Below are 18,470 nucleotides of genomic sequence, written 5' to 3'. Positions count from 1 at the left end.
TTTATCAACATCGGAAGGCAGCCATTTTGCCACTTGCTGACATCCCAGTTGCACAGGTCTTCAAGTAACAACCAATCACAGCTCAGCTTCATAAAACAGGTGAACTCTGATTGGTTGTTTCCTGAGCCCTGAGCAACTGTGATGTCATCTTTAGTCGACAGCAAATGGCCGCCCTTGAGATCGATTAAAAATGGCTGGATTTTGCTTCATAACTCATGTTTAGAATTGTGAGGTCACATAACAGTTTTGTCAAGGAATGTTTTCCCCTTTAAGTCTGTTTTCAAGAGTTTGTTGAAATTCAAGTCAGGTTTGTCGAGGTCTCATCACGTGTGATTCCTTGTGTGACTTTAGCGGCAAATGTTTGTTTGTGAATATTTTCATCATCTTCAGAATGACTTCAGTATCACAGTGTTGTTGGTTTAAAAAAAATACAAATGTATTTTATTTTCGGATTGTGTTGGACCTTTCGATGTTTAATCGCCTCCGATGCGTCCGCATCGTCTTGCCCTCTCCCTCGTCCTGGCCCGACTCGCCTCGGCGCCGGCGCACCCCCTGGCTCCGTCCTGCGCAGTCTGAAGAAGAAGTGATTTCACAAAAGGCCCACAGTGAGTGGACAATGAGCCTCGGGGAGAACGCGGGCCATTGTGAAGGCCACTAAAAAATGGGGTGACCCGTCGCCTTGTCGACTTCGGCGCTCGCTCATTCGCGTTCCTTCGCCTACTCCCACCCCCTCCCCTGCTCCACATTTTCTCTCAAGGTCTGGCAACTATCAGCCATCTCTTATCTTGCCTTTGTAACTTTTCCTCCATTATAAGGCTCCTTTTCAGCCATTATAGCGAGCGCGGCGTCCAGCCTGCAAAAGCATGTTCCCATTCGCTCTCTCTCAATCCCTCACATCCCATCGCTCGCTCGCTCTCTCCCTCCCTCCAGCTGTGTGGCCGAGGATGGATGATAAACCCCCTCCACTCACTCCTCTCCCCCCTTTTTATATGCCATCCTGTGTGCCCGGGCTGCTGTGCAGAGAGTGGGGGCTGGGTGGGGACCTCAGAGAAATGGATTTAATCGGCTGAAACCCCAGCTGTGTGTGTGTGTGTGTGTGTGGGCAGCTTGCGCTCTGTGTGTTTACGAGGGTGGTGGGCGGGGAGCAAAAATGCCGGAGCAATGTGAATTATTCTGGATTAGGACATCTGCTGTGCAGTTTTGTTGCAAAAAAAAAAAATACTCGCAATGTAGGCGTCTTCTCTGCCTTGTGGATGTGCTGCTATATGAAGCTCACCGTTAGTGTGTGTGTGTGTGTGTGTGTGTGTGTGTGTGTGTGTGTGTGCTGGATGTATACTCCCCCATCTTACTTACTCGGTACCAGGCTGGCTCGTTGGCTTGTAAGGAGGACGGGTGGGAGGGTTGAAGGTGTGGGGAGGGGGGACGGTAGATCTGTTCCAGGGTAGGTTGACGATTCTGCCAGCCCTCCCCGTCATCCATCCTCGGACAGAACTCCTCCAGATTGCCTCTTTGTTTCAGTGTACAAAAAGTCCACCATTAGATGATATCATGACCATGTAGTGCAGCTCAAAAAAAAAAAATGACAATGCTTACATTTTTTTCCACATTTTTCTCCAACATGAATGGTACACACATGACACATCCCATAATGACAACGTGAAAGTGTTTTTGTTTTGTCAGATTTATTGCAGATAAGAAATGAATTAAATTAAGCTTTTTTTGGACAATTTATGTTGCAATCTTATTGTAAAATTAGTTTATTTTTAATACATTTAGGAACAACAAAACATGTTTTTTCCATGATATAATGTGTATAATTTTTAAATAAAATGTATTTTAACTTAAAAAAAAGCTTCTTTTTTTTTTTTTTTTTTTTTTTACAGAAAATAATAAATCCTTAAAGTGACAGTGTGTGGAATTTAGCACTATCTAGTGGTGAACGAGCATTTAAAAAAACACACAATTTCAATAATATGCAAAAAAAAAAAAAAAAGTTCTATCACATCAACGTACATTTTTTAACTTAATCATAGGTCTAGTAATCTGACATGTTTCGTTGCCATCTTTCTGCTACAGATACCCAAAGGAGAAGAATTTGGCTTACATAGTAATGGGAGGTAGGCTTGCCAATTGTGCTCTTGCTGAGGCACTGTAGCGCATGGGCTTCAATTTATGTTTTATTTTTTGCTAACATACGGCAACTGATGTATTTTTATTTAATGAAATTGAAAACATAATGTCCCATTATTGCCAAACAAGTGAAGAAGTCGCAACTGCAGTCATCTAAAGATCAGAAGGTTTGTCTGATTTAAAAACAAAAATTGCAGGTCAGCTTGACAGATCAAAATTTTGAACCGCACCTCACGCTACAGAAAAATTTGGAGAAATGAGCTTTTACGTTACATCGAAAACAAACGGTGTCACCCCCCCCCATGATAGTATTTGTATGTAACTAAGCAAACAACTGAAGAAGTAATGTCTTCAATTACCTGTTGAGATTTCTCCATAAAATAAAACTCAATTTTAATCAGTTTAGTTATGACGTGGGTTGCAAACAGCGGAATTGATGGGAACATAAATGACTTAAATCGCAATAGTCTGGGGAGTTTCTGCACGAAAAACGAGTCCAGTGACCCATTTTGATTGTTACGCTCACTTGCGCTGTCGTTAATTCATACATCAAGCTAGGAAGTGTGTCGCTCATGCTTTTTTCACAAAGTTGTCCAGAGATGTGGCAAGAAATGATTGACTAAAAAAACAGCATCAATGTCTAAGCCGCATTGTGGTTGACTAAAGTGTAAACCAAAACGGCAGAAAGAAGCCAGCATTCTAGGACTGTGTTGGCCGTGTTTTGGGCTCAATATTTGACTTGTGTGGTTAAGAAGGAAAGAATCTATTTGATTGTTTTGTTCCAGAGCTGCCATGTCTCACAGACTCAACTTTGGGGAAAATGGCCAGTGGCGAGCTGATATCTCTTGTGGTTGTTTTGGTCTCAGTAGTCCAAATCTGTCACATTTGTTCCCCTTGCACAACAAATTGGTTTGGCCCAAGATTATTATTAGAAATCGCTGATTTGGGGGTCTTTCCAATGCCAGAAAAGTCAGCCATTTATCACAAGTGTGTGTCAACCTGGTGAAAATGTATTTCAGGGTCCGAGCACGACCCCTGATAGCAGTTGCTCTGCTTGTATATGTCTATCATGATGGGAAAAGTCTTGCGGACATATGCCAACAGGAAATTGGCCATTTTGATCCGTGGCAGACACAAATGCTAGATTGTCAAGCTTTTTTGCCGAGGTCATCCAATTTGGCTGCAGCGTGGTGTCAAAGTTTGATTCAGCAACTCGTCAAGCAAGCCAGAAAGTCTTGCAAAGAATTCCGACTGAACTCCGTCCTGGCTTGGAAGGCTGACGTGATAATGGCTTCCAGTCCAGGCAGCCCATCCCTCCATTGTACCTCATTTGTATCCCCGCTCTGCTTTTTGGGAGCCTGTCGGACCAGTTTCTCCCCCTCCGACGGGTGTGTCAGGAACCCTGGGGTTGTTTGCCGACGCCAGCGTGTTTAGTAAAGATGAGGCGACCGCCAGGGAAATGTCCTATTTGTATAAACACACAATTCTACTTTTATTTTGTACACGTTGTTCTCAAAATGTCCTTTGGCAAATTCCGAACCGTTCGTCGACAACAAAGTTGACCACAACACCAAACAGGATTTACATTATTAATCTCAAACACAACTTCGGAGAAAAAAAAAAAAAAGTCAAGTCACCATTATAGGGAATCTGGCTTTTCTGATCTGCACCTACGAAAACAATGGTGCAATTAAGGTGGAACCTGGGTTTTCTAACAAATGAGTTTACTAACACAATTTTGAGACAAATCTTGCTTGTGTTGACAAATGTCCTTCCTGGCATCCATATTGAATGCTCATGAGTTCTTTGTCTCACATAGCGTAACCGTCATTTGCTTGACGACTTGTTGCAATACGTGTTTCAAGTGTATATATATATTTTTTTTTTTTTTTTTGCTGTAAATTATACGATTATTACGGGGATATTTTTGACTCGGAAAATACAATGTGTGGGTGTAAAATTAGTGGTATAAGGTAAATGTTAGTTACTTTTTTTTTTTTTTAAATGAAAATGTATGTTTTTGAGCCATGTAATTACCATAAAATCCCTTGAATAAGATACATTTTATCCATATAAAGTGATCCTAAATCATCACAACGTACTGTAAACACTCATTAAAAAGAAAAAGAAGACATTTTATAGATGTTTAGCGGTACCTCGATGTTATAAAAACAGCCTGGCATACTTTCAACATATTTAATGTTATAACGTTACAAATTTATGTAATTACCTTGTTCCTTCTTAGTGTATCGAAAATCTGGGCATTTGTGCTATTTCCACAATGCAACGCTTCTTTTCCATGGCGTATTGTATTGCCGTTGCTTGTGACTATCACACAATTCAGACATATGTTGTTGTAGTAGTCAAAACATTTTATCACATTTTCAAGTCAAAATAATCCTCACAGATCAAATTACAATGCAAGTCCAATGTTTTTCCGTGAGCATAGAGCATTACTTTTTTTTTAATTTTAACTTGTGCGACACGTTTCTTAATTCACCAAATATTCTATACTTTGATTAAAAATGTGATGGATTGTGTTGAATGAACGAAAGAGCTGTTTAGATTTATTCAAATATTACAAAGAAGTACAAAAATAGCAGCATGAATAATTTTATGGGGTACTCCGTATTGAAAATACGCAATAAGTGAACCGTGAAGTAACGTGGGACCATGTATTTGTGTTTTTTAAGCCCAAATGAGATAATTATTTTAAATATTGTGACTAAGAACAGTGAAAAAAGTTGCTTTAAGTGGCCTCACCAGCGGCAAGCCCTGGTCAAAAACAGGTTTTCAAAGAGGACCGCTTTTGGATTCCCATCACTCGCCATTACGCTGTGCATTTTGGTTGATGCCGGGTCCTCTATTAACAGTGTTGTTTTTGTGTGTCCGGACTAAGGAGTCGGGAAGGCCCTCGGACAACGCCAGTCCGTCCACAAACTCGTCGGAGGACGACTACCGCAACAAGCCCAACGAGAACTCTTATTGCTACCAGCTGCTTCAGGAGCTGGACAAACAGCGCAAGAGCGGCATCCTGTGCGACGTCAACATTGTGGTGTCGGGTCAGGTGTTCCGCGCTCACAAGAACATCCTGGTGGCGGGCAGCCGCTACTTCAAGACCCTCTACTGCCTGACGCAGAGCGAGGCGCCGGACCGGGCCACCGTCACGCACCTGGACGTGGCCGCCGTGCAGGGCTTCTCCGTCATCCTGGACTTCCTCTACTCGGGCAACCTGCTGCTCACCAGCCAGAACGCCATCGAGGTCATGTCGGTGGCCAGCTACCTGCAGATGACCGAGGTGGTGCAGTCGTGCCGGGCCTTCATCAAGGACGCGCTCAACATCAGCATCAAGCAGGAGGCGCCCGACTCGGTGGTGGTGGACTACAACAAGCGGCAGACGCTGGCCAAGGAGGGGCAGCGGGGGCGCCCCGACCGCAAGCCCAGCAACTTCTGGGCCACCAGCATCCTCTCCAAGCTGTCCATCAAAGCCAGCGGCAACAGCCAAAGCAAGGAGGCGGCCGAGGACGCCGAGGAAGACGGCGCCGGCAGGGTGAAGGAGGAGCCCAGCGACGTGGAGGTGACGCCGGTCGGGGCCGGACCCCCCGGCGGCCCCCCGGGCCGCTGGAGCCACCACCACGACAACTCGTCCGACTCAGCCGACAACACAGAGGCCCGCGCGCAGGTTTTCGTCTGGAACGAGCCGGGCGCGGCGGCGGCCATCAAGCGCGAGCCCCCCGACACCGCTGCCGGCAGCGGCCGTCGGAAAAAGCAGGCCACCACGCGCAGGTTCGTCTACAACTTCCCGCCCGAGCCCGAGGAGGGTTTTGACGAGGGCATGTTCGTCCAGCCGTCCGCCTCCTACCCCCGAGAGGACTTCTCGGCGCTCTCGGAAAACGCCGGTACGACGCACATCTGCAGTCCTTACGTACCTTTTGCGCCAGTTTTACTCACACGTAAATTATTTTCCCCCTTTTGCGGACACATTGATGACAAATTTTCACCACGTTAAAATATCTTGTTTCCAATTAGGGCTGCTCTATTATGGACAAAATAATAATCACGATTGTTTTGGCAAGAATTGAAAGCACGATTATTCAAATGATTATTTATGTTATTTAAAATGTTAAGACCAATTAAAAAAATATATAAACACTATAATTATGTAAGTTACTTTTGGAACAAACAGAATTAATATATATTTTTTAATTAATTTATTTATGTTTATCATTAATTTTTTTTTGGTACAAAACAATAAAATGTTTACACAAAATTATTTAGACCAATTAAAAAATAGATAGAAACACTATAATTATGTACGTTCCTTTAGGACCAAACAAAATTTATAATTGTATGTATTAATTAATTAATTTATTTGTTAATTTATTTATTTATTTAGGCAAAAACTTGAAGTTGGACGATCATTAATTTTTTTTGGTACAAAACAAGAAAATGTTTACACATTTATAAAATATTAAGACCAATTTAAAAAAAAATAGAAACACTATAATTATAATTATGTAAGTTCCTTTTGGACCAAACAGACTTTATAATAATATATATTTATAAAATATATATATTTTTTTGTGTTGTCAAAAACTTTTAGTTTGGAGTGCAACATGTGCACATGTGTAGGACGGTTATTAATTTTTTTGGTGCAAAACAAGAAGTTGTTTAAATGTAAAAAAAACAAAAAATATTAGGACCAATGAAATTCTTTGAAACACTATAATTATTCAATTCCTTTTGGATGAAACCAAATTTATTAAATTAGTTACAGTGCTCAGCATAAATGAGTACACCCCAACAGAATTTAATTTCAGAATTGAAATTTTCTATGGGATACTTACTAGACTACAAAATTCTCCCACAAATGTGGGCCATTGATTGCAACTTGCAAGCAAAATTTGTTAGAGTACCCATAAAAAGTATCTTTTAAATTAAATATATTAAAGTACGTTTTGCACAGATAAGTAGACCCTGAGAAAAAGACTGACAACTTGTTAATTCCAGGCCTAGCAGACAAGTTGCTATCCATAACAGTCATGGTGGTTATAGAAAATACTAGAAGTAGTCATTTTTTGTTGGGGGTTGCATTAATTTTTTGTATTAGTTAATTTGATTAAATTGAAGATTTTGTAATCTATGCATTCTATTACAACCTTATTTTCATGTTGTGAGTTAAGTGCATATTCTACAGAAAACATTTTGTCAAAATTTTTGTTCTGTGGTTTTGTTCTGATTTTCATTGAGATATTGAATAAATTTTTTTTTTTGAAGGGGGTGTACTCATATGCTGAGCACTGTATTTTATATTTTTTTTTTCTTTTTTTTTTGCGATTATGCTGATTATGCTAATTAAATTTCGGTTAATTGCACAGCCCTATTCCGATAAAGCATTTCATAATGGTTGTAACACAAGGGGAGTACAAAATACGAATCGCAGCGCTTTGTAATCTTTAACCGTATCCGCAGTCATCTTCCCACACTTTGACATAACTGAAAATGACCCAGGTCAAATGTGTGTGCATGCGCGCGTTTGAAAGGTTTGAGTGCGTCCGTAGCACACCCCGGCCGGGGCAGCGTGCGCGCGCTTCTCAAGCAGGCTCAACCTGGCCCGCCGTTCCTTTCTGATGATCCCCCCCGCTAATCGCTCCAGAGCCGGGCGGGGGGTGGTGGGGGCTTGCGCCGAGAGGCTTATACCCACGTTAACGCCCGCTTTGTGGACGCCGGGGCGCCATCGCACACGCTTGCCCTTCCACAATCAAAAAAAATAATAAAAAAATGTGCATGACTCCATTTGAAAATCCTCTTTGTGTCCTTCCATACATGTGGATTGCACCCGCGGGTATCCTTGAATAACCTTTTAATCTATCTACACGTCGCCATTTCTCCTCGACCGTAATCTCTCCTTCGGCCATTAAAGTGGCGCTCCTCCACCGTGACGGAAGCGCCGGACGTGTTTTTTCCGACATTTGGTTCCCTCCCTAATGCAGGATAATGAAGAAAGCGTGGGGGGGTTGGGGCGGTGGGGTGGTCCTCTCCCTCAGGCCTCCCCCCCCTAAATGCGCTGCAATGCTCTTAGTGCCTGCAGCTCCTCTAATGCGCTCCACAAGTGATGCCTTGGGGGAGCGGGTGTGGGGAGGGGTGCGCGCGCTCTAATGTTCTGCACCCAAGGGTGCTCTCTGCAGTTTTTCTGTTGCGTCTTTCGCAGCACTGTGGGAAAAAAAATGCGTGCGCTTTTGATGGTCCTTATCAGCAAAATGGATCGGCTTCTCCTCGCAGTCCGGCGGCCATGCCCGATTAGGCGCCGCACAGTGGCGGGTTTTGTTGCGCGCGTCACATGGCTAGCGCGCCGTCGCCGCGAAAAGCAGAGAGCGGCACGCAATTGATTTTTGCGGCAAGTTGACAAACAAAACCTCGCCTACACTGGGAAGGTTAGCAACATGAAGTGAGCGGCAAGCTGGAACGACGTGAGAAGCAGCTGACAAACAGTGTATAAAAAGTCTACACACCCCTGTTTTTGGAATTTTTTGGACTGAAATGAATAATTTAAAACCTTTTTCTGTGATAATGTGACCTGAATCTTTATAAGTCAGTTACTGTGGCATTACATTAGTCAGGTTGGGAGGGGGGGGCACAGGCCCGTTTCCAAATATTGACCCAGGGAGCGTGGCAGCCATCTTCTTAATGGGGTGTGCGCACTCAACATGGAGGACACGGACACATGTACTCGCAGGTGTGGCCCGCCACGCTACTTTACATACAATAGAGCCCTGTGCGTGCGTGCGTTTGTCGATGTAAGTGAAGCTCGCATTGTTCCCCATGTGTATGCATGTGTGTGGACAAGTTAGTTGTGTACACAAAAAAGACGCACCCGCCTCCCCTCTGACAAACCTCTCACCTCTCCCTTTTTTTTTTTTTTTGTCTCCCTCTCACTTCTTTCCTGAAATCACAAACCCCACCCCCTTTTCCCAGAGCTGGCCAATCAGATCCAGTATAGCATCATCCAGCCAGGGGAGTCCTGGGAAAATGGTAAGCGGCAGCAATTAACGCACGTCCTCACATACTATTTGATGCGCTTTTCACACGGGTAAACCGGGATCAACAATTTTAATCGAGGCTACCTTGCAATTCCAAATACAAGTTAAACCACGATATTCTAAATGTACAAATGTTGACAACATAGCAGCAATTTTGATAGGATTTTATTTTTATTTTTGGGTGGCATTTGACGTAGTAATTATTTTTTAGGACTACAGCTAATGATTTTTTTTTTTCAATAATTGATTAAGCTGTGGATTAATTTGCCAATTAATCAATGAATGGTGATGTTTAAAATCGTGTTTTATTTTCAAATAACTTTAATCAAAACTGTGATGTGCAGAAAATGCACAAATTATTATTCACTTCCCGTAAAATATCAGAAAATTTGCGAAAATCTTGGTGGTTTTCCCAATAAAAGCTGATGTTTGCAAATGTCTTATTTTGAAAATAACACAAAGATAAATATCACGTCTTTCTTTTGCATGAATGAAATGCACTAAATAGTTAAAAAAAAAAAAAAAAGTTGTGTATTTTTCTTTTTCTATTTTGGATTAGAACTGATGGCAAAGTGTTTGTTCTGTGTGCAAAATTGTGTTTTGGTCATGTGTGTTTTTTTTTTTTTTTTTTTAGCATTTTTCTACTAAATACGCAAATGTGTCGCACTCAAATTAAGGCTTCCCCATTATGCTGCACTTGAATTTATGCGTTTGATTTCAATTCAAATCATGAATAGGAATTGGGCTGGAAGTGTGTCATCACAGTGGCAACATTGTGGTTATATGAGACACCAGACCCAAGATGAGTAACGTTTTTACAAAATAAATAAATAAGAAATGTGCATCTTTCATGCTAATATTAAATGTTTGTACAATCTTCTACTAAATCCACAAAAGTTTTGCACTTAAATTAGAATGTAAGCATGTCATCTCTTTTACAACACTGGTTGTATTGCCCACAAAGTGTAGTAGGGATTTGGACAAAAAAAACAAAAAAAAAATCCGAAGTTAGTCAGATATGTAACTATATTGTCAAATCGTTAGATAAGGTGTTTCTAGTGGCAAAATGTCATATTTTTGTGTAGCAGTTTTTCTCTACTAAATCTCTTCTCAAATCTGGGCTCCCCATTTGCGTCGCAGGCGAACGTTTGCGTTTTTTTTTGTTTTTTTTTTTTCAACGGAGTGGAGGTTGGGCTGGAAGCGTGTTGTCGCCATGGCGACAGTGCGGTTGTATACAAAAGGCTCGTTAAATTAGGGAAAAGGTGCACCACCCCTTTGTCACTTGAAATGATAGGAAAGGAACACGCACGTATATAAGTGCCCGCACACACTCACAGGTAACCTCGGATTCCCCCCCCCCCCCCCCCACACCCCCCCACTTAGCAACCTGCCTTGACGACAGCACTGTTGTCAGTTCAAACAAAAGGTGGTGACTCTTCACTTCCCCCCGGTGTCCTCCATTTTGAAGCGCTTTCAAAATCAATAGGCTACTAATTTACGCTCAAAACCATCTGTCTGCAAGAGCTCGTTAGCATCCGAGGGTGGCGGGCGCAGGGCGCGGGGGAGAGCGCCGTTCAAGCACATAGCAGCTGCCGTCCTTCGCATATGTCTCTTCTACTTTGTTTCAAGCAGGTCACACGTCTAAATATGTAGCTTGCTAGCTGCTGCGCCACGTCGGATGAGCTAACTCTCGCAACGGTCACACTTGCGTGCCTTGCGGGGACCTTCAACCACCTAGTGATGAGCAGTTAGCATAAATGATCAGATGATTGCAGAAGTTTGCTAGCTGCTGGCTGCCATGTTGGATGTGCTGAAAAAAAATATTGTGGCAACGCTAAACCTTGGAACATTCACTTAAAACAAAACAAAACAAAACAAACTGTTCCACCTCTCATTAGGCGAGTCGTCGCTGCTGGCCATCAACAAGCTGAAGTGCCCGCACTGCAACTACATCGCCAAGCACCGGCGCACCCTCAAGAGGCACCTGGTCATCCACTCGGGCGTGCGCTCCTTCAGCTGTGACATCTGCGGCAAGCTCTTCACTCGCCGCGAGCACGTCAAGAGACATTCCCTGGTGAGTACGTTAAACTACCCCGCCAAGAAAAAAACACAATTTTGCCTAGCAGCTAGGTGGCTAGCATAGCATTTGGCAGCTAAGGTAACAAATCTGGCTGCCTTGTTTAGTGAGCGTCACAACCGTCGCAGCTCGCCTGTGTTCTGGGTTTGGCTTGTCATTTTTTAGCCAAAACAAAATGGCTGCCCCGAGACAGCTACATCGGGTCGATTTTTCTGCTTAATTCATCTTCCACACAAACAGTATTCATCAGAATAAGTATGGGGGCGCATTGAACGTATTCTAAAGAAAATTTTTGAATTTTCAATTAATGCCTCGAACCAATTGTTTTTCTAAATAATTCTATAATAATCAATTAATTGTTGCACCACTATTAGAATGCTTTCATTGTTTTTGGTATTGTAATAGGGCTGCAACTAACTTTAATAATCAATTAAGCTATGAATGCGATTCAATGAATCAAATAATTTGATTAAAAAACAATTTCTGTCCCTTTTATAAAAAAACAAAAAACAAAAACAACAAACTGACAATTTTAAATGGACGGTGCTGTAAATGCACAAACATGATTGACGTTTCTGATTTAGTTCCTGTTTTGGTCTGTCAGTCCATCAGAAACCGTCAAATGTTGCTCGTATTTTTTTTATTTATTTTATTTTTTTATTTTTTTTAAAGGAAAAGATGATCATTTATTAAAGACAATCAGTCTGCTTTTATGGAAAATTATAAAAATCTGAAAATATTTACTGTTGAGAAGCTGAAATTCTGACATTTTCAACAACAAGGTTGCTAAATAATCGACTATCGTAGTTGTCCATTTATTTGTTAATCAATTAGTTTCAACAGCTCGAGTTCAAAGGCTGAAACTCTGAAGAGTTGAACAATTTGAACTTGAATGAGGTCTCTAAACAATTAATTCATGATCAAAATAATTAATTAATATGACAGCCAATTAGGTACCGATTAATTGTTGCACCTCTAAAACTAGTCCATTCCAAGCTAAGGCTGCGTGGGAAGTTAGCCTCATGTTGCCAAGACGAAAACTGGACTCACGGTGTCCGTCCCCGTCCCGTCCCGTCCCGTCCCGTCCCGTCCCGTCCCGTCCCGTCCCGTGCGCCCCTCCCGTCCCGGCAGGTGCACAAGAAGGACAAGAAGTACAAGTGCATGGTGTGCAAGAAGATCTTCATGCTGGCGGCCAGCGTGGGCATCCGGCACGGCTCGCGGCGCTACGGCGTCTGCGTGGACTGCGCCGACTCGCACCAGGCCGGCCAGGAGGGCCTGGAGGCCATGGAGTTCCCCCGCGACGACGACTTCGAGGGCGACGACGCCGACGACCTGCTGGAGGCCGACAACGACTCCGCCTCCGCCGACCACGACCGAGCCGCTTGGGCCCACCGGGGCGGCGCCGCCTCCGCCGCCGCCCCTCCGGAGGATGACAAGGAGTTCTAGCCTCATTTTTGTTTTTGTTGTTGTTGTTTTTAAAATATGTAAGCTGGTAAACAATCAACTCCAAAAGTGCTATCGAAACCTTGAGGTTGCTTAATTACGCGAGTTTGACAAAAAGAAAGAAAAGAGCTTTGGTAGCGTGGGAACCCCGCCTTGTACAGATTTTATTATTATTATTATTATTATTATTATTATTAATGGCCACCAGAGAAAGATTATGTGAAATAATCAGGTTGTTTTGTTTTTGGATGTATGTTTCCTTTTCAATAGGCAGGGAGGGCTAGCTAGACCAATCATTGGAGGTAAAAAATGTTAATTATTTAATTTAAGATTTTATGGTCTTATCACAGATGATCTAAGTTTTATCGTTAACTTTTATTCGTTTTTTATTTACTTGCTGTGTAGATGGCGTTTAGTTGCGCTCAAATATTCTATATTATTCCGTTTTTCTTTCCCTTTTTTGTTTCCCTGCACAAATCTTGGAACCAAAAAATCTGTTTGCTGACTTTATCACAGCCATATTTATATGATGTTAATTTAAAAAAAGAAAACGAAAACGAGGGCTGTGACGACGTCGTGCCAAACAGACCGCACACCAAGAAGAGCAGGAAAAACTACTGAATACGCTTCAAAGAAAAGACACCTTTCTTAGTTGATTTTTTTTTCTTTTAGAGTTTTAAGAAAAACTATTTAAATGTATAAGATGTAAAGCGCGAGGGAGGGGGGGGGACTGTTCTAGCTAGCTTTATACCAATCGCCGTGTCACGCTAACACTTTAAAAAAAAAAAAAAAAAGCATTTGACTTTCACTTAAAGCTTGAATCGTTCGATGTTTTCTTTTGATTCTTATTTTTTTTATTTTATTTTTTTGCCAAATGACGACGTTTGGTGCTGTAATGCTTTGTCGCAGAATACTGGACCTACAAAACAAGCGAGGCTTTAATTATGATGTCTGTCATCATGAAAGAAAAACAAATAAGCTTCAATTGTTCAACTGACGCTTCACCTCCTCTCTACAACACTATAGCCTCTTTCATGCAGAGATCCCACCAAAAAAAAACAAAAAAAAAAACTGAAACCCCGGCATTTATCCGCTTTTGCCTTTCACGCCCAACCCAGCGAAAAGCCAGGCTTTAATTCTTGTCGTAAGAAGCGTCAAGTGGCACAGAGAAAAAAAATCTGAGCCGTAACAGAAGTTCTGAAACGTATCCACCTTTGCCTTTTACACACGTGTTAAACTTGATCGCAGAATACCCTTTTTCGCAGGCGGCTTTGTCGCAAACTACTGGACCTACAGTATGGCTTTAATTTGTATAATTTCTGTAATCATCACATCATCAAAACCTTCATTTCCAACGACACTAGCCTCTTTCACACAGGAAAAAAAAAAAAAGCTGGGACGTGTCACCATAAGATAAATTTTTTGCATTTGACAATACTGGACCTACAGCAAGGCTTTAATTGTTACCATTTCTGTCATAACCAAAACCTTTACCTCCAACAACACTAGCCTCTTATGCAGAGACGTTGCAAAAACAGTGGAAGGATGGGGGAGTGAAGGTCGTGTTTTGACACTTGGCATTGTGTACACGGGCAACTTTGTCGCAGAATACAGGACCTATAGCATGGCTTTAATTTTTCTGATTTCACTCTTCAAAACCTCTCTCTCTATCTCTGTCTCTCTGTGCTGTCATCTTGAATACTGGACCTACAAAATGCATTAATTCTTACTGTCTCATCCAAAACTTTACCTCGACCAACACTATCCTCTTTCACACAGCAACCTCAAAAAAATGGGGACAGGAGAAATTAATGTGGGTGAATTTCAGACCCTGTCCCGGCATTGCGGAATACCTTTAGTCCTGTAGTCGGAATACTGGACCTACAGTTTTTGGCTTTTATTCTTATAAATTCCATAGAGTCCAAACCTTTATTTTCAACACCACCAGCCCTTTTGATACTGTCTTGCAAAACATAGGGCAGGAAAAGTTTGGTGTTAAACTTAACATCCCTATCCCCCATCGTTTAATATTGGACCGACAGTGGGGCTTTAGTTCTTATGGTTTCCAATAATCCAAACCTACCGAGAAAGCGAGCCTTGTGAAAATAGAGTAGATGTTGGGCGTTAAACTTCACAACCTACCATGTTAGCATTGTGGATAACTCAGCCTACGGTGTGGCTTTAATCCTTATGACGTCAATCAACATAAAAAACACTAGCCTCCTTTTTTCACACAGAGTTCCCAGATCTGCCTTTTCTTTGCCCACTGGTGTCGGCAATGAAACGTCGCCCCGACTGCGCGGAATGTTGGACCTTGAGTGCGGCTTTAATTCGTCTGATGTTGACGTCATAAAAAGCGGCACTTCTGACAACACTAAATCCTGCACTGCAAAGTTGGCATCGCTGCCGTAACAGGAGACGCCAATCGACCTTTTACGCTGAAGCGAGCAAAATTTGACGCAGCGTCGTGCCGTCCTTTAATCGGATATTTTGATGCCGTGTCAAATATTTCGGCTTCTGTTACGACTCGACTCTGATCCAAAAATTGCCGGGTCAGGGCAGAAAGAGGCGGAAAAATGCCGGTGTGGTGTAAAAGGGGCTTCTGTGGACTATCAGGTAATCTTTGCCATTTTGGTTTTAACAGCTGTGCGTATTTTTATGCTTGTTTTTTCCGCCTAACTACCGGCAGTACTTTTCCGTATGAAATCTGCGTTACGAGGACCTAAAGCGGACGTCTTTCTGTTATTTGGTACTGTTATAAATGCCGTTTATATTTGGAATCACTTGATAGTGACGGGACGTCCAAAGTGTTTTTTTTGTTTGTTTGTCTGGGGGTTGTTGTTTATTTTCCATTTAATTTGGTCTGCCAGGTAGTCTGAAAAACAAAACAAAAAAACACTTCTTTGTTTCCACAAGACAAAAACGAGTGAAGCTCTATGGCGCCATCATAGACATGCACTTACTTTTTGTGATCGTATTTTTCCCCGTTTATTTCCCCCTTAAAATGCGGGTCTGAATGGAACTTTTTCTTCTTTTCTTTTTGAACTGCTTTTTTTTTTTTTTTTTTTTGTTATTTAAAAAAAATATATATATATATTGACTCCAAAAAATGCAATCAAGACTGTTAATTTCTATTTTGTCCAACCAAAATTATTATTATTGTTATTGTTGTTAATTCTTGTTTATGTACGGGAGGAGCCGGGCGTCATGTTAGTGCGACCGTTCACTTGACACCTCCCATTTTCTGATTGTTCCCTCCCATTTCTTCAGCACGTTTTTTTTTTTTTTTTTCTTCTTGTGGGGCGGCAGTATAGAAACACAAATATAAATATATACAGATACAGTATGTGTTCATATGCAGTTTGTACGGGACACCTCATCTTCCTCCTCGTGTCACTTTCAGAAAATCACTGTGGCTAGGGCCTATCATAAATATATATGTATACATATATATATGTATACGTGGAGAGTCTATGAGATATGAATATATATATATATGAAAAAAATCTATTATTTAACTCCCTTCCTCTTTGCTGTGTGCTGCTTGTCCGTCACTTCCAGTCTTTTTTTTTTTTTTTTAAATATATGATTCGCGCCATCCTACTGATTTTTGTTGTCATTTTTTTAATGCTGTATTTCTTGTATGGACTACAATAAGCAAAACAAAACACACACAAAAAAAATCGTACCACACTACAGATTTTTGCTTCCCCACATAAACGCGTCCACCATCCATCCTCACTTCCCGGCTGTATTTTTTTACGCTTTTAAGAAGGTTAAAAAAACAAAACAAAAAACAAAAAAAAAAAGTTGTATTTTTCAACTTATTTGCTCTCTGACAGCGATGCAAAACTCGGTGCCCTCCGAACACAGAAAAGCAAAATTCAGGTTACTCTTTTTACGTTTTTACCAGAACTTTTCAAAGATGGAACTTAACATTCTCCTGCTTTGTTTGTCTTCTCTCTGTTTAAAAAAAAAAAAAAGAAAATACATAAATTGTACTACTGTTCCTCTGTATACTACATTTTAAGAATAAACTTTGATATTGCTCAAATTTTGGGGTAATTGTTTTTGTGTATCGGACATCGTTAATGAAAAAGAAAGCATTAATGTTTACTGAAATTGCATCAAAAGTTAGCGTTCTGCACTTCAAGTGGTTAGCATTAGCGAAACATCATTGCTAGTTTCAAAAGCCAGTCCATGGTGTTTTTCATTGTGTGTTAGCATTAAGCTAGCGGAATGGAAGTTTTTTGGTTCTGGGAAAGAAAAAACATGCTTCAACTGAACATGCGTCACCTCCTAAGTTTGACCTTTTTTGTGCAGCGAAGTGTAAAAATTTGTCTATATTTCACACACAACACAGCAAGTATTTTTTGGTTTTGCCTCAAGGCTGTAATTCTTATTATTCTTATAAAAATGGAAGAAACATTTCTGGCTTTACAAGACTGTTGAATCTTAAATGCAGAGGGGGAAAAAAATAAATTTTTTTTGTATTTATTATTGTCCCAATTTACCTTGATTCTATAACGTTTTTAGCATGCAAATTTGAGTCTGAATATACTTTTTTTTTTTAATTTAGTCTTTGACACCAGACTGCTGCCACATGCCGGCCACTCTGTGACATCGTGTTCGTCACATGTACCAGCAGGTGGCAGCACTTGCACATACATTTTCACTCAGACGAGGTTGGCATTCAACATTTTTTCTATTTTTATTCTGAGTTTTTTAATTGTAAATGAAGTTGAAAGTTCTCAACATGAACTACTCCTGCTTTTTTTTTTTTTTTTTGCTTGCTCGAATTTGACCTTAAATGTCACATGTTGGCATAAATTGTCACATTTGTAGATGATAGACATTGATTGTCACGGCCTGGTTTAGCGTGGGGGAGACGGTTCTGAATAGTCTCATCTACTGTGTTATGTGAGTATTTTTTTTTGTCTGTGTGTGTGTATTCTTTCTATTCTTTCTACGTGTTTGAGTGTATGTTGTGTGCGTATGCACTTTTTGTGTAGTTTTTTTTTTTTTTGTTTCGTATTTTTTGTCTGTTAATTTTTGTGAGTTTGCGATGTGGGGGAGACCGGGTCTAGTTGTATCACGGGTAAGTTGTCACATTGCAATTCTCTTCTCCACCAGAGGGCGCAACGAAAAAGTGGAATACCACTTTTCTTTGTATAAATGGTCAGGGGTTGTGTACTGTCTGACAAGAGAATAGCACATTGTGAGCTGACACGAGTGCCAGTTATGTTTTGCACAACACAAAGTAAAAAAAAAAAAATTCACCTTCATATATTTTGACGCAGGCGTCGTACATAGACAAATTGTAGCAAATCACGTGGACTCATTAGAGGAGAGATTCAGGCATCTTGTCATGCCTGAGTCACTGCTCTGTTTTAAGCTAACTTTGAACTAGAGCAAGTTTTCGCCAACATGGTGGTTTGGGGCAAGTTGTTTCATTTTGGGGTTTGTTGTCACATATGTAAAGAATGGGCGAATGAAAAATGCACCTCTGGCAACTCTGTTTACGTTTGCCAGAATTGTTCTTCAGATGATGAGTCTGAAAAAGGAGTAATTTAGTTTGATAGGTTTTGTTTCATTGATAAAAATGGATTTTCCAGTTCAATGATAAACAATTTCTCTAGCTGAAAAAGCAAACAAAACAAAACAGGAGAACAAGGATAATTTTGTCCTTGTTTTATTAGTTTTAAAATCCAACGTGACATCTTACCCCATATAGTGTGACAACTTGCCCATTGGTGGGGCAACATGTCACATGTTCACTC

General features: G+C 41.1%; 1 protein-coding gene across 3 annotated transcripts in view; it reads left to right on the top strand.

Moving 5' to 3' along the window:
• Nucleotides 1-18,470, top strand: part of zbtb10 (zinc finger and BTB domain containing 10) — a 43,572-nt gene that overhangs the window by 7,283 nt on the left and 17,819 nt on the right. The window contains exons 2-5 of one of the 3 annotated variants that reach the window (XM_077507510.1): nt 5,030-6,029; nt 9,106-9,162; nt 11,069-11,244; nt 12,379-16,744. In XM_077507510.1, coding sequence (XP_077363636.1) covers nt 5,030-6,029; nt 9,106-9,162; nt 11,069-11,244; nt 12,379-12,693 — 1,548 coding nt within the window. In that variant the 3' untranslated portion in view covers nt 12,694-16,744. Of the gene's footprint in view, nt 1-5,029; nt 6,030-9,105; nt 9,163-11,068; nt 11,245-12,378; nt 16,745-18,470 lie in introns of those variants that run through there. The other 2 variants (XM_077507513.1, XM_077507511.1) reach the window with 2 other exon arrangements.

Source organism: Festucalex cinctus, chromosome 19 (genome assembly GCF_051991245.1).
Source record: "Festucalex cinctus isolate MCC-2025b chromosome 19, RoL_Fcin_1.0, whole genome shotgun sequence".
NCBI classification, from domain to species: Eukaryota; Metazoa; Chordata; class Actinopteri; order Syngnathiformes; family Syngnathidae; genus Festucalex; species Festucalex cinctus.
The sequence above is the reverse complement of the archived record's forward strand: the minus strand, read 5'-3'. Positions and strand labels throughout refer to the sequence as shown.